At 48.3% G+C, this 22,209-nt stretch overlaps 1 protein-coding gene across 4 annotated transcripts in view; it reads right to left on the bottom strand.

The window, feature by feature from the left end:
* The window catches only part of FLT4 (fms related receptor tyrosine kinase 4), a 394,600-nt gene that overhangs the window by 216,734 nt on the left and 155,657 nt on the right, over positions 1-22,209 (bottom strand). For all 4 annotated transcript variants that reach the window (XM_069654085.1, XM_069654086.1, XM_069654087.1 and 1 more), the window contains exon 2: positions 9,567-9,660. In XM_069654085.1, coding sequence (XP_069510186.1) covers positions 9,567-9,660 — 94 coding nt within the window. The remainder of the gene's footprint in view (positions 1-9,566; positions 9,661-22,209) is intronic.

Raw genomic sequence — 22,209 nt, 5'->3', positions numbered from 1 at the left:
ACCCGACCATGGAAGAATGACAGGGTCAGGAGTCAGAGCCAGAGCGGTCCTGGGAGACTAAGCTTCGGGATCAGAAGTCACAGTTACAGAGGTCTCAGGAGAAACAGGGTGAATGCTGCAAATCAGTGTTTAAAGTTTAAAGGGGTAGCAGAGGAGGGGACAGGATTGAAGCACAATGTAAGAGTGCAGAGGGTGTCTGTGAACATGAAGGACTATGAAATGTACTGAGCAAGGGGGTTGTATGGCATCTTGGTTAAGGGAAACATCCTGCACTGGTAGAATGTGGGGCAATAGAATTCATGAGAGAGGTAGTCCCTATGGTGAGAGAATGTGATGGGGGGGCATATGTGGTTGGTGAGAGGCATGGCAGTTGGTCAGGCAGGAAGATGCTTATTATGGGGACCCCAGAGTTGTACATTTCAAGACATCTTCAATTCATGCGCCTGACGCGTGCCTTGTTGAATACGTCACCCATAATGCTAGAGCCAGGGGACTTTTGCCCTGTACCAGGCCATGTGACATCTCCTCCCCCCCATATAAACAATGCATCAAGGTGTCCAGCCCCTTGGTTGGTCAGGTAATGGGAACTATACAAGGGTAACTTTGTTTTCTGTTCACATGGGTTACCCTCAACTACCTTTCACCACCACCTCACTCGCTCAATTACTCAGCTCCGCCAAGTTGTGACTCCAAATCAAATATGCTGCTACTTTGGCCTGTAACTTCACACCGGCACCTTCCCACTCTGCGTCCTGCTTCAAAATAGCTACTATGATGCACATTCCAAAGGAGCCCACTTCTGACCCCAATAATCCATCCATCTGCTTTTCTTGCTTCTTTGTCACTATTCAAAAGTCCTGGAATATGGGGTATTCAACAGAATCACCACACACCTAAAGACTAAGAGACTCAGCGGCCCTCTCCAACCTGGGCTGCATGGCAGTCACTTCAAGGCCAAATAGCTCAGGCATGTCTCCACTGCTCTCACCACAGCCCATCACTGTCACCTCCCCTGACCATCACCGCGCCTGATGTATCTGCTGCTTTGACACTGTTGATCTTCCCTCGCTCTTCTGGACACACCCTCACCTTGGGTTTCAGGATTCTGCCCGGGCTTGGATCCCCTCCTACCTGGCCACTATACCTTCTCCATGTTCTGGAACTCTAGCTTGTCTTCTTCTACCCTTCCCCCAGTTATCAGTTCCACAGTAGTTGTCTTGGGAGGATAGCTCAGGGGCAACACCCTTACCTTGGAATCAACACAGGTTCGATCCCGGTGTCTGCACTTAGAAACTTCTGGGTATTAAGCACGTTATAAATAACCAATTACTATTACAATAGTTGCTCCTCTACCCTCTTTGGACCACCTATCTTGGCAAGCTCCTCTCTTCCATGGGCTTCTCTCAAATCTTCTTCACATTCGCTTGCTACAGGCTTGGCCTATCCACTTGCATCAGCAACGGTCTTCCCCACTATTTGTTATTGGATGGTGCTATGTTGCTTAATGCTGCTGCACAACTGAAGTGGTCTATCTCCCAGGCTCTAATGGAAGCATCACTTTGCTGTATAATATTTGCCTGGTCATCTAATCCAATCCCTCATGGCTTGGAGCATCAGGGCCCTTTTCTGACAGTTACCTTGTAACAACTATTCATGTCCACGTGCATGGTTGCCAGGCTCAATCGGATGGACGCTCCAATGATCCATCGCTGTTTCACCTTTCATTCCACAAAAACACTCAGCATCACTCTACCCCTTGCCAGACTGGACTGTGGCCTTAGCATCCTCATTGGAACCCACCTCTACTCTTTTAAAGAAAGTACTAGCCTTTGCTGCCTGCACCACTTACAACACCCCTCCTTTCTCACTCACCATCCCACATCCCCATTCATGCGTGAAGCTTACCTATTCAATACCGCTCCTTTGCTTAACTCCTCCTCCTACTCTAGAAATCTATCCATGGCTAGTCCCCGTACCTGGCGGTCAACCTCTCTCACTATTTTCCCACAAACATCTTTGGTTTGCAGACACTCCCCAACCTACCCACCCCCCGTTGTCCCTGCACGGCCACCTTCCCTGCTGCCTATTACTGGGACCCCCAACCTCCAGAATTCTTCTTCCAGCAATATCTCCTCTGACCCAACGCCAGAACTCATGCTCTGATGGAAACCCCTCGCGTCATACTCCTGGCCATCATTTTCAGCATGTCTGGCTATTTTGCGAAATTACGGAAGGGGACCAAGTCATGCACGAGCCGCCACTGGGGAGAACTGCTCGGCTACATTTCCCCTGCATGAAGCAGCTTGCCAGGCATGCACCTGCTTCTTCAGTCTCACCGGAGGGGAGCAGTGCTTACATTGTAGAAAAATAAGTGCCAGGGCACCAATATTTTCTAGCACTCCTGTGACACTGCAGGTGGGCACCACTGCTGCTACTGCCCATAGCTGCTCCCCAGAGTGTCGACATATTTGGGGTTACACTACAGCTCGCACCTGTTCATTGGGGTTGATGGATGCACTGACCATCACCACTTCATAATTAAAGTGAGTCTGAGACAATAAGTGCCGGGGCTGAAAAACAAGCGCCAGGGCTGGTCCCCGGCAAATACCCCCACAAATTAAGCACTGAGGAGCGGCTTAAATTGCAATGCACAGTGAAAGGGTGCGGGGGCTGCCTGATCACTGCATCGAGGGAACACTGGCACTGGAGGAGTACAGGCCATGAGGAAGCACAGGCCCTGGGAGGGAATAAGGCGGCCTGTGGTGTTAAGCTCTATTATATGGCCTGTGCTCTGGCTAGCATCTGGTCCTTCACAGCATGACACACGTGGGTGTATTTACTACTGCATAGACTCCTAGGCTGGTCCCAGAAAATGAACATTGGTGCAACAGCCGTATCCCATAATCCTCAGCCAGAAATGTTCAAACTCAGCGGTCGAAACATGGATGCAAAACTGTGGTGATGGGATATAGGTGCGGTGTCCTGACAGGCACTACTTGCCTAATTTGCATAGTTGCTGTGGCACGCACTGCCATGAGCTATTCACAGCTATGCTGCAGGCCTGCACCGTTTCCACTGCGCACGGACGCCGTGGGACATCGGGTCAGCACCAACACCACTGTGTCTACCCGGGAAGTGCAGGCGTGTAACAGAGCCTAGCAGGGATCATGATATTTTCCATGACACAGGTATAAAGGGAATGCATGCCTTGCTAAGCGGCATGTAAACAAGCATTGAAACCCCAATAGTGTTGCCAATGGGAACTGCTTTAACTGTGCAGGTCGTCACCTACGGGCCAGCCAGAAGGACCCAGGCTGGTGAAATGCTCATCCAAAGGCGCGGCGATGTAGAGTGAAGTAGTGTCCTTGCACCCCACCCTGGGCCTGCAGTGAACCATCTCCCTCCTCTATCCTGCTGCCGTGCCCAGCTTCAGGGGAGCATGGAGGTACAGAGAAATGCACGCTGTTTCACGCGTCTCCTTGCCCCACGCCGATCTTTGGTCCCAGTGGTTACGGAACGGGGGCACAGGCGAGGTGGGCAGCGGGACGGAACAGCAAGTATGCTGTTTGCCTCTGACAGTTATGGGGTCTTCCAGAGAGAGGGCCCTCTGTAGCGTGTTGGCACCCGTTCTGGAAGTAGGAAGCGGAAGAAAGCACTGCGCGTACCACGTGGCCTAGATTGGAGCGACAGAGAAAATAAGGTTCCATGTAATAATGTCCCCTCAAAAATAACGGCATGCAAAAAAATTGTTTAAAAATTGCCGTTTTTTGGGGGGACATTATTAGATGGAACATGCGGAGGACACCTCTGCAATCTCCGCTCCCCCTGTCCCTATATATATGGTCACCTATATAATGTTGTCACCACCTTAAGCAATGCCACTGCAAAGAAACACAACGTTTGATGAATAAATATTATTCTCACCATTTTTATGTATATTCGAAAGCAGCAAGCGCGTCCCCCGGTTTCCATTATGCCCATTTATTAAATGAACGTGCGCCTATTTATAAGATCATTGCCAGTTTCCATCATGCCCAGTTGGAGCATCATGGCCGGTTTCCAGTATACCCATGTAGCACATTATTATTAGTTGAAATGCTGCCTTCTTTGCGCATCATTTTCAGTTTCCAATAGATGCCACATTATTGCCGGTTTCCAATAAATTTACTGAATGCCTCGTTGCCCTACTTCAACATCCCTCATCCAGAAACCTTTACTGTGTGTTGCTGATGCTGGAAAGAAGTGAGGCTAATGCTTGCCATGGTGGTGGTCTAGTGCCTTAATGGCCAGCTAGGCAGCTGCCCCAGTAGACCACATCCTATCAACCAACTCACAGTGCTTTCCACACAGTTCATGTCCAATAAGGCTGACATACAAAGCACCAGCTCCCAAAATAAATAGACTGGCAAATACAGAAGACATTGGGCCTCATTACGAATCCGGCGGTAACCGCGGCGGTAAAACCACCCGGTTACCGCCGGACTCTTATTACCATTCCGCCTCCATGATTCCCGGAATTACCGGGGCATTACAACCCCGGTTTTCCGGGAATCACGGAGGCGGAATGGTGTTAATCCCCATTCCCATCGAGTCCTAGGGGACTCGATGGGAATGGGGATCATGGAAACACCGGCAGCATCTCGTAATACTGGCAGTGTTTCCTCGTCCGCCTGCAGGTGGGCGGTGTTAAACCCGCCAGGTCAAACCTGGCGGGAACATCACCTCCCGCCTGCAGGAGTCAGGATCAGGCGGTCCGGAAACAACGGTGGCGGCGGGTTTAACGCCACCGTTATTTCCGGACCGCCAGACCTGTAATGAGGCCCATTGTCATGGAAACGTGTTAGGCAGAGCAAGCCTCGTTTCCCCTAAACGGGGTCAAGCTCAAGACAGAAATTATTAGAATGCATTCCATGCACTGAAAATGCACCTGTGTCATTCTCCATAATACGCCAGTGAACTGGGTTCTTCCAGCTCTTTAAGATGAGTAGCAATACCCTGGAGATGGATGGGGATGCAGATTTTATTCATACATCAATAATCAAAATGACTCAGGTAGTTTGGCAAAAGGAAATCTGTTTTATTAACAAGTATATAAAACTGGGAGTACAACGAACATCAGCAGTCGTTCGATCCTCTTACTCAATGCATTTTAGTAGAAACTGAGGTTATATTGCATAAAATCATCATCATTGACGTTGACCTGCGTCACTACCTATGTGGCAAACTTCAAAAACCTATCAGAGGGAGTGATTGGTTCTAAGTGAAGGTCTAAGCACACGTTCCATATCAGTATAGAACCGTGAAGAAATGTGATAGGGTGTTTAAAATCAGGTGGGGCAACTAAGCCCTCCCTAAACATGGCCACTAAGAACGTCACTAAACACAGGACGTTCCATTGGCTACACAAAGAATAGGACCCTTGATTGCATGGTCCTCTACAATTGGTTGGCTTCCGCCCCCCATTAGTACTTTTCCACCTACGTTTAGCAGCATGTAGAATGAACAACCAGGTGCTAGTGGGCTCTTCTAGAAACCAGCTTCCAATCAATTATTATATCAATCCATCATCACCTCAACAGTCCAGTGTTAATTAGTGCTTTGAAGTTTGGCCTTGGGTTTGTACTTTGCTCTGAACATTTTAAGGAGTGTAGGCACAGCCAGCCTTCGTGTGTAGGTGTGACCACCTCGATCGTCCAATTCCTTCCTTCCACGTGACTGGACACCATGAAATTGAGCTTTTAATGTATTTAACATTCTTTTTAATAGTCCTCGGACATATTTTGTTTTGCTCCTATCTCCGTCTGCTGAGATTCATTCATGCAATTAAAACTTGCTTTTAACTGTAACAAACTGAAGTGAGGCCTTCTTATTTATGTTCAGCACTGCTTTATATGGTTCCATGTAATAATGTCCCCACAAAAATATCGCCATGCAAAAATATCGCCAAAAAATGGCCGTTTTTTGTGGGGACATTATTGCATGGAACATGCGGGGGACACCCCCACATCCCCTAAACCCTTTTTTTTTCTTTTCTTTTTTTTGTTTTTTTGGCTGCCCCTCTCCTCATATATATGGTCACCCATATAATATCGCCACAACCTTTTCCCAGCGATATTATGTATGGTGACCATATATATGGGGATAATATTACCTGATACCCTTTATACCTTTATATCGTATAGTGGAAACATCCATCTTTTATTTGTCCATATGTATCTATAGAGGTATATATATATATATATATATTGGCGCTTGCTGTGGTCTATCTATTATAAGCTTAGAGCTAGCTTCACAGTCGCTTTGCTGCTTGAGTTACAATTGCGTCTGTACACGTGTAAAATGATTTCATATCTTCATCTGTTTCTGTGGCATAAGCTTCTTCATCCTGCGCCCAAGATGCCACTTATCCCTGTTGCTTTCTTGATGCATTATAGAATATCTGCATTCTCTGATCTCTGCATCTCTTCTGTGTGCGTCATCTCTTTCCGTGTGACGTCACCATACATTCTTGCCTTTTAACTGCTCTGCTTCTTCAGGAATCTCATTCAGATGGTCATCACTTTGTCTTGCGTGCAGGTATGGTTTTCTCAATGGGTACCTTGCCTCCCAGATTCTCTTAGGTACTGGGACTCACATGGGTACTGCACAGAGTCCACGCTCTTCTCTTTGCTGATTCAATTGTTCTGCATAGGTCACATACTTTGGTTCCCTTTCTATAGGTAATATGGGCGGGGCAGTTAGATGGGAAGTACTTGGCTCCTCCTCTACACCGTGAAATCAAAAGAAGGAAACTCCACATGGGCCTAATTATGAGTATGGTGGTAGTGGCAGAAGCATGAGGTATATTAAATACCTCCTTTTTGTAAAGTAGCAACTGATTACAAGTTAGGTTGGCATGGGCTATTTATGGCACAGGGTACACGGGCAGTACTCCACGGGGGGAATAAAGCAGAAGCACCCCATCCAGTGTTAACATGTGGTCCCAACTCAGAAATAAGTCGTATTTTAAAAACAGGAGGCATTTAAAATCGCACATGTATACAAGCTCATAGCAAAGCCCAAGCTAACAATGGCCGAGTTCCACCGACAAAACAAGGATTCTCATTATTTCAGAAATTCACAAACCTGTTGGACCAGACTTGTCTTCCACTTATCAATGGAGGCGATGGGCTATTCAATTAATAAAGCATCGAGGGCACTGCTCTACGGGGCCTGTTGAGGCATTGGGGCTTTTTCACATGGACGTCTGTGGGTATTGCACCCTTGCCGCTTTGTATATTGGCAGGCCAGTGGGCTCGAGCCACCCGTGAACGAGCTCTCTGCATTTCACATGACCTCCCTTACTCAGCTCCCAGAACACTCTGTCTTCCACTGCAAAGAACCTGGTGTCATTTTCGATCATCCTTTTTCTGTCTTCCCATCATGTTCAAGAAATCGACAAAAACTCTAATTTTCAACTTTCAACACATATGCAAAATTATTCTTCCACTCCACTCATGAATTTGGCCCACAGAATCTAAATAACCTCCTCTGTGGTGCTCTCGCAACCTAACTTGTGTAATAGTCGCTTCCAGGGACAAAAGCCTTCCCCACTCACCTCTCCCAGGTCGTCCAAAATAGAGCAGCCGGGATACATGTCAGAATGGGCAAATGAGACCAAATGACACTCGCACTGCACTCCCTCCATTGGTTTCTGGAACTCTGGCCTGTTGTACCTAAACTGACGGATCAAGAAATACACCCATCCCAGGCCGGACTATTATTCCTCCTGCCTTCAAGAGGAGGAAGTTAGGAGGCAGATTCCTGGACTCTTCGGGTGCCTCACTTTGGAATGACCTCCCTGACTCGATCGGGATAAACAATGGAAACCTACGATTTCCAGGAAGGCGCTGCGTCTTGGAGCTTGACCCATCTGCTACCTGTAGACACCACCTGCCTGTTTTCGTGACTGGCGCATAGACTGGTTCAGCTCGCCTCTTTCACTGTCCACTTCCTCTGCCCTTGTTCAGATAATGCACTTCCTTTATTTCCCATTGCACTTAGCATGCCTTAAATGTTGCACATACGGCACTCACCATGCCTTGCTCAGCGGCTGTATTTCCTGCACCTATTCAATGCATTTTCCCCCGGCACTCACCTGATCCGTATCCTCCCAACATCTATGAAAGATCTGTTTTCCCTACCCCTTCCCTTTGCTTTGGGGGTGCTACCAGCACTACAGATATGTGGTGTATCAGCCCGTTTTACTCCCTATAAAAATACACAAATACTCTCAAAAAAGGAAAATAGGGAGTAAACTTACTGCCCACAAAGCTAGGAAACAGACACATAGGAGCCTGTCCCCGGCTTTCAACCAAACAGCTACAGTGGCGTAATGCAAAATGTGGGGGCCCCCCGGCAATCCCTGCTGTGGGCCCCCCCACTGGCGCAGACCCCCCTACTGGGCATGAGCAGAATGGCGCCCTCTGCACTGCAAGGGTCCCATTACTCCAGTGCATGGATATGTTTGGCCCAGTAGTACAGTCAGGGCCGGCCCTAGTGGCAGCAGCGCCTGGGCGAATTGGCACACCCCCCCACGTGCTCCTGGTCAACAGGGGGTGGTGGTTCTGGGCCAGGATGTGCCATTTTTTTTAACCTACTCGCTCGGGCAAGGAGATAATGATATGAGTAGGGTGCCTCCGCACCCTATTGTTATTATATGTGCTCCGCCGCCATGGGCGCATTTAATAACAATGGGGCGCCTGCTACGCCTTCTGCCAGTACACCAGCTCGGGGAGCCCTTGAAAGACTCCCCGAGCTGGCGTGGTGTGGGGCTAATGGCCCCCTCTTGTCATTAAAAGCGCCTGCGGTGGAGGGGCGCATTTAATAACAATAGGGTGCTGACAACAGCACCGTATTGTTATTAAATGTACCCCTGACGCCACGGGCGCATTTGATAGCAAAAGCCAGCCTGCTGCACCTTCTCCCACTATGCCAGCTCGGGGGAGCCCTTGAAAGACTCCCTTGAGCTGGTGTGCGGGGGCTAATGGCACCATGGGGAGCGTGGTGCCCCGGGCGGTCGCCCGGCGCACCCTCCACCCCTAAGCCCGGCTCTGAGTACAGTAGTGCCACAGGAAGACGCTTTATTATTATTACGCTCTGATCTGAAGAGGTAAAATGTACCTTTTACTGTGCATGAATGACTTGATGGTAAGGCATATTTATCACAAAACATTTCTGTTTTACACTTAAAATATTTTTGTTTGCTTAATAAATACTCCCATTGGACTTAACATTTTTACTCCATAAAAAATAATTTTACAACTTTTAGAAACTGGGAGTAAAATAATCCTAATTCAAAATCTTATCTGGAGCACTCGGTGCCAGGAAGTGAGCCATGCAAATGCCGCTTAATAAATCACTGATCAATAAATACATTGTCCTATGTGTAAATCTGTCAATATTTCCAATTGGCAGAATCGTTAAAGAAGTAAAGTTACGTTACAATTGTCTGTAGAGGCGCTTCCCCACCGGAGTCCAGCCCAGAACGTTATTAAGCCCAAATCACACCCAACACAAACACTTACCTGCAGGTAATGACCAACGTGTCGGTGGCGTCAATGACAAACTCCTCTGCGACGCTGAGCGTTGGCGGGGACATCGAGTAGCCGTGCACCAGGCCTAAGGAAGGGAGACAGGAAACAGGAAGTAATGTAGACGCGATCAAAACTCCCACTTTGGTGCTTCTCATTTCACATTAAGAGCCAGATTTCTTAATAAGAGGTGAAGCTCCTCCACACAAGAGAGTCCATGATACACCCCAAATCTTGCACCTGTGTCAACATTCGAGGAGAGCCAGCCATGCTCTGCATTGTTGGGGGGCAGCGGGCCATGTTTAATTTCGAGTTCAGTTCCCAGGAGCAATTTCGTGACTCTTATCTCAATGGCGCCATTTTCTTTAATTGACTTATTTGGGCCTCTTTTGCAAAATTCGTTGAAGTGTTTTGAATTGAACCGGTGACACAGCTTTGGATGGCGGCCACATACTTCAGTCCCATGGGCCTATCGCGTACAGTGTTCCCCCTCCACATTTAATTAAAAATCATGATGATATGAAAGGAAAAGTGAGAACATATGTAATTGTGTTGGCTGGATGAGGAGAACACAGACCAATAGGGAACGATGTGTTAAGTGTCAATTCTGATCCCTTCTTTCCTGAATATGAATGTCTCATATTTGTGTCTAATCTCACGGTGTTCCTGCACCTGAGCCACCCTCCGGTGCTGGGTTCAAAGACCCACATCCCCCCGTTGCACCTCCCGCAAAGCGACGCTACCTGGGTTTCCCGCAGTGGCCCTGCCTGAGCGTTCTTCGGTCCTGCCTCTGCAGCAGTGGTAATCTCCAAGAAAGGCCTAGGTGGACTGTGCCCGTGTACTGTGCTTTGTGGGCCTTGCTGAAGATCTGTCGGGGTTGATGGGGGCCCATTTAAACATGATGTGTAGGTCCCCCCCTTGCCTTGCCGCTACAAAAAATAGTCTGAGGCACCCGCAGAGTGCTTGAATTATAATGAAGTTAAAAGAAGGCAGGGAGGTGGTTAGTAACTGCTAGCAGGGAGCTGAAACACTAAATGTCTGCTGAAAAGACATACACCGCTGTTTGACAGCAGGGTGCTAATGTCGGGGAAACAGCAGTAAAAAGGTAACAAGGTAATAATGGCTCGATACCCTTAGAGAGAGGTGACTGCCTGAGGGGATTAAAATGCAGACTGCACATGTTTAATGTCCTCAATTAAAGAAATATGTTTCTGCGTCATTAGACTGCCAACATTGGATAGCTGCTAAGGGGAGAGGGGTGGTGGGGGGGCACCAGAGCTCTGGGACCATTTCAACTAAAACAGTTGAAAAGCCCTGACGCCTTCCCTGTCTGCCACCATGGCCTGGATGATAGCTACAGTCCCTGCCTTGGTCCTGCTCTAGGAAGTGACAAGCGTGTGCATCTAATACAAACATGCCACTGGGGCCCTGGAAGCGTAAGGGGGTCATGCCAGTATTCTAGATTGACAGCGATGTGGGACTGCCCTATTCACCTTTCAAGCAAAGCATACATCTAGGCAGGGGCGTTGCTAGGTCTGGAAAGGATCCGCGGCTATGCTAATTTTGGGACTGTGGGACTCAGGGCTAGCTAGCCTTTTTGGTTGTAACCCCTGAGCTTCTATCCAGAGCTACAACCAAAAGACCCGGGACTATAACCCCTGCAACCCCCAGCTAGCAATGCCCCTGCTTCTAGGGATGGATGGTACAGGAGCCTGAGATGATGGAGGGGCTTGCTTTCTCACTGCCTGCTTTGATACGGGTTTTGCATTTACAGTCACGTTGTAGCAGTAGCACAGGTGGTATTGGGCAATGCTGTTCAGGGGTAGTTAGAATCCCACTCGTATGACTCCTTGCTGGTATTTCTCAACCACTATGCTCCTCCAGGCCAGTCTGTTTTCAAAAGTCTCTTGTTGCTAGTGGTGACCGATGCGTTGGGGGGCTGCTTCTTTTTAATTAGGTGAGCACGATTCGCCTGGACTGCTAATAAAGTCGCTGTTCCTGCCTGCCCCCTAGAGGCAGACAGGAGCAGCCACTTTCCCACCACGTCCGGCTGCCTAAGAGCACGTGCCCTCACTAAGCAGAACCTGTTTGTTTGTGCCGCCCAGTGGCCTCTGCGTAAAAGACTCTAAGCAAACTGCTGAGAGGCTGGCAGGGCATAGGAAGCCTGGCCCCGACAGCCTCTCAACTTTGTGCCAATAGCACATGTCCTTACACATGCTAACCAGTGGCGTCCCCAGGAATCAAATCTAGGGAGGGGTGGCTGGGGGGCCACAGACAAAAGTAGGGGGGCCACCTATAAAAGGGCAATGTGTGCGCTTTTCACAAATCAAAGCGGGCAAAGTAGTCCAGATTGGCTGGGGGAGGTAAAAATCATGCATTTATACAGCAAGCAATTCTGTTGTATATATGTATATATCTTGGTGTTAACGATATTGTCTCATCCTATATCGATATTGAAAATAAATATTAGTATATCTCCAAAACTCAATATCTCACTCAGCACACACACAGCGCCAGTTAATTTCACTCCTGGTTTCGGGCCTTCATGGGCAAGCTGGTCAGATGTTGTCTGTGGTCATTGGCTGGTAATGGACACCTGCCATTTAATGCACTTTGAAATGATACAGTGTCCATATTGTGTCCCGATCACATCTTCTATAGGGGGCCTTTCACAAGTGTTCCATTAATACCCACGGTTCGCAATGCCTTTTTGTGCATCACGCATCCGGCTGCGGGTGCTTTACTGGAAGGTCTGCGCAGATCACAATTGGGCCTGTGGGTTCCTTTGTCAGCAGTGTCTTTGTGTGGAAATGTTATAGTGCAAAGGAAGCATGAGCAATGAGAATATCCAGATGGGTATGTGAACTGGAGGAGCACAGTGCGTGTCAGTGTGCGCGCTGTAACCACGGTGAACCAGCGACAAGATATGATCCTTTAAAGCAGGGGAGTTGCTAGGTCTGGAAAAGACCTGGGGCTATGCTGATGTCAGAACTGTCGGGACTGGGGCTAGCTAGCCTTTTGGTTATAGCTCCTGAGATTCTATCCGGGGCTACAACCAAAAGATCAGGGGCTATAGCCCCCTTAGGCCCCCCCAGCAACGTCTCTGATTTAAAGCAGTGTCTTCGGCAGAGATGGAGCCACTCTGATGTCTCGTGGGCAGTGTGTCCCTTTCAGGCCAGAAGAAAAAAAACAGGCTAGGCAAAAAAAGATAAACGTGCAAGTGACGGCTGTGGAAAGGAGGACAGCCGAATAGATCACTGAGCCCCCTGCTTCTCTTAGTGAAGCTGTGGGTTCAGCCGGGATTCCCATGTCAAGGAAGAGCTACCCGCCAAGACCCCAATTTGAATTTCAACAATCGACGGCCGGGCCGGCCTGATTGTTGAAATTTAAATTAGGGTATTTTGTCACTTTGCCCTCACTCCATCAGGCAGGGCAGAGGGCAGGGCTTTCCTTTTCACCTAGCTGTGCATGCGTGAGCACGCATGCAGTAGCAATGGCAAGCCCTGGACTCCGACTGCTGACCATCACCCCTGTGCCGCTGTTCTGTGTGCACGTGTATGGTGCGTTCTTCACTGCATTTGTTATACCCATAGCCAGCCCCGGCTGCAGCATTGCGGCCTTGTGTATTGCGGCCCAGTGTGTCTGCCATGCAGGTGGACCACAGGCAGCACTGCAGAGAGAGCAGCCCAGGTAAGTGCAGGGGAGTATCCAACATTGGAAGAGTGGGGGGGGCGGGGCAAGCCACGAAAAAAGTCCTGCTACTTTTCATCCAAATGCAGTGCACACAATGCCATACAGTCTCATTCTTAAGCCCAAACCACCCACTCCTGCCCCAATCTACTTTTTTGGTAACATTAGTAGCAGATGGCATTTTAACACAACAACAGAAATAAAACTCTAGAATCATTACAGATGCAGGCAACGCATCTATTAGAGCTCTGACCAGGCGCTCTGAGGCAAAATACAGGCACACCTCCTCATTTGCATATGGATTGCACCAAAAGAAATGACTTCACAGAAATGGACATTGCAAGAAGCATCATCAGTCTTTCATACTTGGAGGCACCATGGAAGTGACTTTAGAATAAGTTGCCATAAGTAAGCCAAGTGGCAAATAACTTTGTGGCACACAACACCTACATTGCACTATTATTATATATAGAGCAACTCATAGTCATTAGGCTTTTTTTTAAAAATAACAGCATGATATATTAACATAAGCTATGAAGTGAAGCACTCACAAAGCTGCAGATAAGACACTTTGCGATTAAATGATTTGCCCAGGATCACACACTTTGGTTAAATGGTGAAACCGGGATGTGGATAATTTAAGCAACTGAGGATGTCTTCATCAGTTTAGTTGATATATATATTTATTAAGGTTTTGCATTGCATTTCATGTGCTTAAATAATACTTCACAGCACTGCCTTGGAAGAAAACCACATTACATAATATAATATCCCTTCATAATAAACTAACTATACACTATATACATTGTCATAGAATAATGTTGAGCAATAAGAGTATGGCTTTAGTTCTATTCTCCCCGTCCGGCATGCAAAGTCACAATAGCATCATGCAGATTAATGTGACCTTAACAAATCCCCCTTGGGTTTGCAAGCCATAGTAATTTCATAAAACATGCAGCATTATGTACTCTTCTCACTTCTGATCACCCTCTCCCATTCGCATTTCTAAAGGGACAAAAGTCCCTGCTAACAGTCCTTCCCCTTCTCTCCCTCCTATCAGTGCCTAATGGCTCACATTGAAATGCTCTGTTGACACAGAGCAACGTGAGAGCCCCTCTGCTGCTGCCTGGAGCTCCTTGGGACATTGTCCTGGCAGCGGGACACCTCTCCCGTTCTGAAATGGTAAGGTGTCCTGCTGCCAGGACAATCAGCGTGCTGAGCAGGAATTGCTCAGTACACATTGTCCTGCCAGCGGGACACATTTCCTGTTGGGCACCCTCATTGAGGTGCCTAACGGGAGAGGTCTCCCATTGACAAACAGCCCGGTCTTACCCTCCCTGACCCCCCTGCTTGGTATGCCACTGTAGGGGGGGGGGCAAATGGTGAGGCACAGTATTTTAGAGGAGGGGCCTGGACCAACCCGGCCCCACTCTACCAACGCCACTGATGCTAACTAACGGACAGTCCATCTGTCTCACCAAATGGCGGCGTTGGTGAGCTGTGGGTGAGATCAGCTAACAGTGATACTTTCTATGTATTTATGTATGCATGTGTGTTCACGCATGTGTCAAGGGGTTCTCTGTCCGTGTGCATTGTATGCATGTATGTGTGTGAGTAGGGGGAAGGGAGGACTACAACTGCAATTGGTGGGTGGGACGGAAGGGGAACGGAGGAAGGGGCACTATGTGTCTTTGAATGGAGCAGGGGAGAGAGAGAGATGAGGGCTGCTATTGCTGTTGGCATTAGGGGGAGGGGGACCAGCATTGGTGGTGCAGCCAGCATGGACATGATCTCTTACAGTGCCACGGCGTGGATTACTGACATTACCAGAACACAAAATGATGGGTGTTTTTATGTGGGCATTCTCACCTACACTGGTGTTTTCTTTCTGTTGCATGAATGCCATTGCTGCCATTATAGCAAAGCCAACAAGAGGAGTGTTCTTATGTGGGCAGTCTGGCCTGAAATGGTGTTTTCTTTCTGTGACATTGCATTTTTTACTGGCATTATGGCCAAAATAAGATGATGAGTATTCTTAGGAGGGAATTCAGGCTTACATTGGTGTTTTCAATTTGTGGCTTAACTGACACTGCATTTTAATTGGCATTATTGCAAAGCCAACATGATGAGTGTTCTTATGTGGGCATTCTGAGCTATACTGGTGTTTTCTTTCTGTGGTATAGCTGGCACTGCATATTTACTGACATTATGGCAAACCCAATATGATGAGCATACCGGTGTACCGAATGGACATGTTTTCTTATAATGACATTCCATTTTTATTACTGATATAATAGGCAAAGCCACCATGATGAGTGCTCTTGAATGGCTATACTGGCCTACATTGGTGCAGCCAGTATAGACATGATTTACTTCAGTGGCATGGCATTTTCTACTGTCAATATAGGAAAAATCCAACAGAATAAAGTTTTACGTGGGGATACTGGCATATATTGGCAGAGCCAGCATAGGCATGCTTTTTAATAGTATCATTGTGGGAAAAGAAAGCATGAGTATGATCTTATGTGGAAACAATGGTATATATTTGTGAAACCGGCCTTGATATATATATCGGCACAACCAGCATGAACATATTGTATAGACTAGCAGAATGCTGCCATATATTGTGGGCAAAGACATCATGAAAATACATTGTAAAATGATCCTGTGCACTATTAGTGACTTGGCATCAATTGTAGTTTTTCATGTGTTACCCTACAAAACTGATTGTAAATTGGCCTTTTACCAATTTTTTCACAGAACGTGTGCTGTAAAAAGCAACATTTTACCCATTATTTCAAAAATATTCTCAGGGGGAGAACCCTGAACTCTGGTTGGTTGTTCTGGGCTCCCTTGCCATGTTTAAACACGACCGCATAGTCATAGGAAGTGTTTACACCCCTCCAATTAAAACATGCACCAGCCTCCACTGCTTGTAGGCTGGATTAATCAAACCCCAGGATTACCAACTGGATTGGCTGCTCTCAAGTGCATGCACAGTGCTTGGGAGCAGAACGGCGTTGTTGAATGAGCCATCAGTGTCTTTGACTCCCCCACCCCCTGCAAAGCAGTCAGCGCTGACACCTGTGCAAAGGTCAATGCGAGTGCATAGAGGAAGAGGGTCAAATCCCCATTAAAACGAGGAAATGCCGCCTCATGAACATGCATTCGGAAGGGTAGCGTATTCCATATTGCAGAAGGGGCCTTGCTGTCCTTTCTGTAATACCCAACACCAGACTTGCTACACCACACCCTCAATTGTGACAGGGATTTATTTAGTCCCAAAGGCATCCAAAGTTTTTACTTTTGGGTCCTTTAAAAAGACACCTCCATTGCAGAATGAATATGCCTGCCTGTCACAGTATCAGCTGGGCTCATTCCAGGCAGTTCAAAAAAGCAAAATCCCACTTAATTCCCAACTGCCTCCGTGGCATGTGGCACCTGTGCGAAACCCACAGGATGACCCTTGAAAAAGTGCAAAACAAAGCTCTATGGATAGTGGCTGGAGCTCCACTCCTCACAAGAACACAGGACCTTCATAGGGAGCTGGCCATCGAGATGCTGGGCGAAGCTAAACAGGAAGTTGTGCCAAGGACTGGATCAGAACGCAGAAAGACTGATCAAAAAGCCAGCTATGAAGACTGTGCCAAGGACTGGATCAGAACGCAGAAAGACTGATCAAAAAGCCAGCTACGAAGACTGTGAATCCATTTCACCTTTACCCACGACCAATCACAGTGCTGACCCAGCGAAATCAACTCTACTGTGGCACGAAAACACAGATCAAGAAGCAATCCAAATCGCGACTACACTTTCAACCAGAGAAACTGGCGTAATGAGGCGAATAGTCGGTGTCCAAAAACCCCACAGTTAGTTGAAAACTGCCAGCAAGATATAGGCAAACGAGCTATTCCAACGTCCTGATAGAACTAGAACGCAATCTGATATCTGTTACATTATGTACAACTGCCCTCCCTGAAAATGGCACGCTATGTAGCTGTTGGAAAATCGCGCTTTAATAGGCAAACTGAGTCAGATGCCTCTTAGTGCAGCCCCCACATTTATGCAATAGTTTTCACACTTTCATAGGAGCCAGTTCCACCCTACTGCTAGCAATCTTGGCGGTGAAAAACTTACGTTAATTGGTTAGCCTGTCCATGTAGAAAAGCTCACTGCGTACGCTGCTGCAGCTCCAAAGGGCCAGCCACCGCTGCTGCCCTGCACCCGCGTCCCGCTTGCCTGGCATCGATTACGCTTCTAGAATGCAGTCAAGAGAATCTATGAATTATTCTAAAAAAAAGGATTCAGTTCAGACTCGGCCTCGGGGAACAGAGCAATGCCAGGCCCAGTCCAACAGACCAGGGTGAGCCCGTTTCCGCGGCCCACTTCATGTGCTTTAACCAATGTTACGGACCAACCATGCTTTAAAATGCTCCATTTCTCAGACATTCTCCCAACTAGTGCACCCCAGCGTATGCTCAGGTTTGTTTTGAAAAGTCACGAATTGCAGCTCATGATTGTTTGCCGGAACTATATTTTACCCCCGTTTCGACCCCGATTCAGTTGTGACGTCACGTGCTCCTGTCGGGGTGATTCACTACCTGCTCTCCATTGTCCGACGCCCACCTCCCTGTGCAGAAATCATCGCCTTTACTTGCAAGAATCCCGTCATGCGATTTATGACGCCTGAGGTGGAGGGTGTTGCGCCTGCGCAGAATCACGCAGAGACGCAGAGAAGTACCTGCACAGAACCAGGCCACAGCGTTGCCTTCGAGAAAAGATCCATTGGGGGCGTCGAGGTCCCGTTGAAAGGAATTCCTTTCACTGAACGAGTAAAGATGTGTTTATTACGCGCAGGCGGCTCTCCTGTCACACAGGGAACCATAACTGCCCCGATTTCGGTCATTTTCAGTGAACTTGGTGGATTTTCGAATGGTTAAATATGATCCACTTATACTTTTTCAGGAAACACGAACACCAACCTTTAGATATTTCCTCTGCAAATTGCACGTGCTGCGGCACCAGTGTGCATGGGCGTCATTTTCGGAGGTTGGGGCAAGGGTGTTTTGTTTGTCCCGCCCCCCAACCGCCCAAACTTTTGAGGCACAACCTTTTGCCCCACCCATTTGGCAGGGGACCCTTTCATTTAGATGTCATGCCCCTCCCAACATTTTCAGCAAAATGACTTACGCACTATAACGGCACGGGCGGCATGACAGTGCCATAGTCCCACCTGGGAAAGGGCGATGACCAGGTCCCTTCCGCATGTTCTCACAGGACATGCGGGTGGAGGCTGCGTTTATGTACACCAGGCCTGGCGTGCTTGCATCTATACGCAGCCTGTGACGTCCCACTTCTAACTTAACACAGGGCAAGGCCTGGGGCCTTGTCCCGTTATACGGGCAGAGAAGGTACAATTTACGTCTGCGGCTTGCGTGTCCTGCACACTGGTTCACCCGGCTCGGGCGCAGCCCTTTTGGCGCCGGACATTTCGGTGCAGAGCTTTGGGTGCCCGCATATTTTAGGAAAACACTACACTCTGTGTACACAGAGCTATTCTCTAACTGAAGGCACTATGCACAAATAGGTTGCTCACCTATTTGCCCCTAGCTCTGCGAATGCCATGACTTTTCTGTTTACAGGGTTAAGTTTACTTGGTACCACAACAAATGTGCATACTGCCCACCCACTTACATCTACAGATCTGAAGTGGGAGAATGGAAAAACAGGCTCCCGTCCTTCCCCTCTCGCGCCTGGCCTAAAGGATCACGGCCCAGACACCCGCCACGAGAAGAGTTTGCCCATCTACCAGACGACCAAATACCCTGGTACAGGAACATACGGATGTGTCCATCTGCCTGCCCAGCAGCCTGCCCTGCCCATGCCGATACCTGCGGCACGGATCAACTAGACTAAAACCTACACGTCGTTAGAGATGCCATGACGACCTAGCCAACGGTCAGCACACCTGTGCCAATATACACACTGGACACTCCCGCACCAATCTACACGAAGAATATACTCAGTGCTATGACGTAGGCGACAGACATACTCACGGACGTGCATCTTTATTATTTTCCACATAGGCTCTCAAAATGCAGAAACGCAAGACGCATCATGAACTCATCTAAAGAGCTTGCTTACGCTTCTCCTAAACCCAGGTGCCATAATGAGAAATATAACGAAGACACGATACTGGTCATAAGACAATATGATACTATAACCTAAAGCGCCTGTGCACCAAACGGTTCCACCTATACACCAGGCCTAAGTAGGCCGCAAGCAAGAGCTCCCATTGACGTTAAAAGAACAAGAGTCAGGTTGCTGATCCTGCAAAATGAGCCTGGCGAAAGCAGACAGCCAAGGTCGTAATGTTGCAAACCCACATTCCAAAAGCAGACCATCAAGGGCACGATGTTGCAACCTCGCATGCCGCGCACCAACGTTGAAGTCGCACCTGCAAATTAAACCAGGCACACAGTGGAAAAACAATATTAATTGTGCAGAATTCTGCCTCAAACACGGTCCCCCCTCACGTGACCAAGCCGAACCTGACAGGATGCCAAGCCCAGGAAAAAGAAGGAGTCTGGATCCCTCGTTACAAGACACAGGCAGATACACTTAAAAGGCTCAATGGACATCTGCGACAGTGGGAGTAGTCGGCTTTCCAGCTCATGAATAAGTCCTCACATTGTCTGCACGTACTCATAGTGAAAAATTGTTGCAAATGACAGGTACACCGAGAGCTGGGAACAGCGATGGTCCCAGGCTGGGAAGCTCGCGGGCGCACCAATCAGAACATGGGGCTCTTATCACTGACGCCATTAACATTAACCAATCATCAGGAGTCTTCATGTAACAATTCTCATGTATCTAATTGTAGGGACAACCCAGATATATCACCTGACTAACCCTTGTCCACTAATATTGTTCTCTATACGTATGCTATACTAACCCTACCACTCGAGCAACCAATTGAGTGGCGATAGGTTTTTTGCTAACTTTCTAAGGTGACGCAAGTAGTGTGTCATACTAAGGTAAAAAGGGCCTGCGAGCCCCACGATTGTGTGTGTGTCAGGACGGACGCGTACGATCCTTGACCCATCCCTGCCGTTTTTGTATAATAAACAGCAGAGTCACCTTGCTTCTTGTGTGTGTCTCATACTCTATCTCTTCTGGGATATACGGGAGGAGTTGGGGCCTCCCTGCCCGGAGGTCTGCGGACGGCCAGGCCGACCCCGGCAGAATTTTCCCCCCCGACAAGTTGGAGGCACTGCTGAGATCTGTTTAAGATCGGCATTTTTTATTTTTGCTTTTTCCAGGCACTCCAGTTGCGAGGAGGCCCGGCGGCGCGGCCCCCTCTGCCGTCGCCCCCTTCTGAGGACTACAGGACCACCGCGGAGCTGCGAGAAGACCGGACAGCGCAATCCGGATATTGGCCCTCGGGAGCCGGTTGAGAAGTATCCCGCCCGCGGTTGGCGAGTGTCCAGATGTGGTCCAGACGAGGGGAGGTGACGAGCCGCTTGGAGGGGTGCACGCAGTCGAGCGGCCCCGCATCAAGAGAACTTGGTGAGCATGCCACGCACAACAAGCAATGTGAAATTGTGAGGGAGGGGGGAGGAATTAAATACGGGAGGTGGGAGGTGTTACAAAGGTGCACGGCGAAGGTTTGACAATTTAGTGTTGGAAATGGAATGAATGGTAGCCGAACAAGTGCGAGGGCAGTCGGCTACGTTACGCGAAGGGAGGGGGCGGAGCACGAAAACATCACGTGCGGCCGCTTGTAGACACTGATTGGCCTAGGTCGCGACTACGTGTAAGGGTGTGTGTGTGTGTGTGTGGTTTCCTACGATTTGGCATTTATTGATCAATGAGTAGATGAGGATCCCTATTGTTCGAGCAAGACACTCGATAGGTAGATGACGTTTCCCTGTAGGCGGTAGCTAGTTAGTTGCCCAATACGGAAGATAATTGGCTGGTTAAGCCCTCCTGTCAAGGGGCGTATCACACGCGAGGCGACGCAGCGTGCGCAGTCCGATTATATTATTGATTTGATTACCTTGTTCCAGGAGTGACAGGAAGACAGCTGTAAGGGTAACGGGGGTAGATTGCAAGTGTATTTTGAACTTAAAGAATATATGAAGAACTTACCAGTAGCTCAAAGAGATCGGTGACATCACCAGTAGGGCTTTCATAGGATATCGCAAACACAAGGCATCTCCGTTTTGAGAGTGATGGGGAAGAGAAGTGTGGTAAGGGAGTGGAAACGGAGATAAACGGTAAATGAGTTGATCGGGGAAAGGCGAAACAGGGAACGTGGCTGCGCACGGAGAACGCCGGCCACGGCAAGTGTAGAAGGGGGAGGAGCACGTGAAATTAGGACGACTGTATAAGAACGTCATAAGGGGTACGCAGCAGCAGGGGGCTACGTGCGCCTCGGCCGCAGGGGGCCGTAAGGGTGTTGTATAAAGAAAGAAAGACAGGAGAAAATATACAAATGTAACATACTATATTTTTTATATAATTTTCCTTAGCGGACTATCGTAAGTCCCCAAACTCACGGGGCCAGGTAACGATATAAGGCTGTATATTGTAAACTACTAGTGAGATAAACTGCTACCAGATAGGGGAAGGGTAGCAAGTGGAGCGCTACTATGTCATACGGGACAAGATCGGGAGGGTGGGGGAACACCCTCACTACCCCACTACAACACATATGCACAACACTGCCACCCCATAGGGAGAAACTGATTAAGTATAGCATAGAATGGACCCCGGGGACGGATAACAAAATGCTGACAACGTGGCCGCCTAATGGTAGCTTCGATCCATATGTCCAACATTCATTATTAAACCATCTGCACAATACATATAAAGGGAAGAAGTTGGCAAACCACGTGGAGGTGTTTAACTTATGGAGGATGTTCCAGGGGTCCCGACCAGGACC

This window comes from Ambystoma mexicanum, chromosome 3q, assembly GCF_040938575.1.
Source record: "Ambystoma mexicanum isolate Mex_15411 chromosome 3q, UKY_AmexF1_1, whole genome shotgun sequence".
NCBI lineage: Eukaryota > Metazoa > Chordata > Amphibia > Caudata > Ambystomatidae > Ambystoma > Ambystoma mexicanum.
The sequence above is the reverse complement of the archived record's forward strand: the minus strand, read 5'-3'. Positions and strand labels throughout refer to the sequence as shown.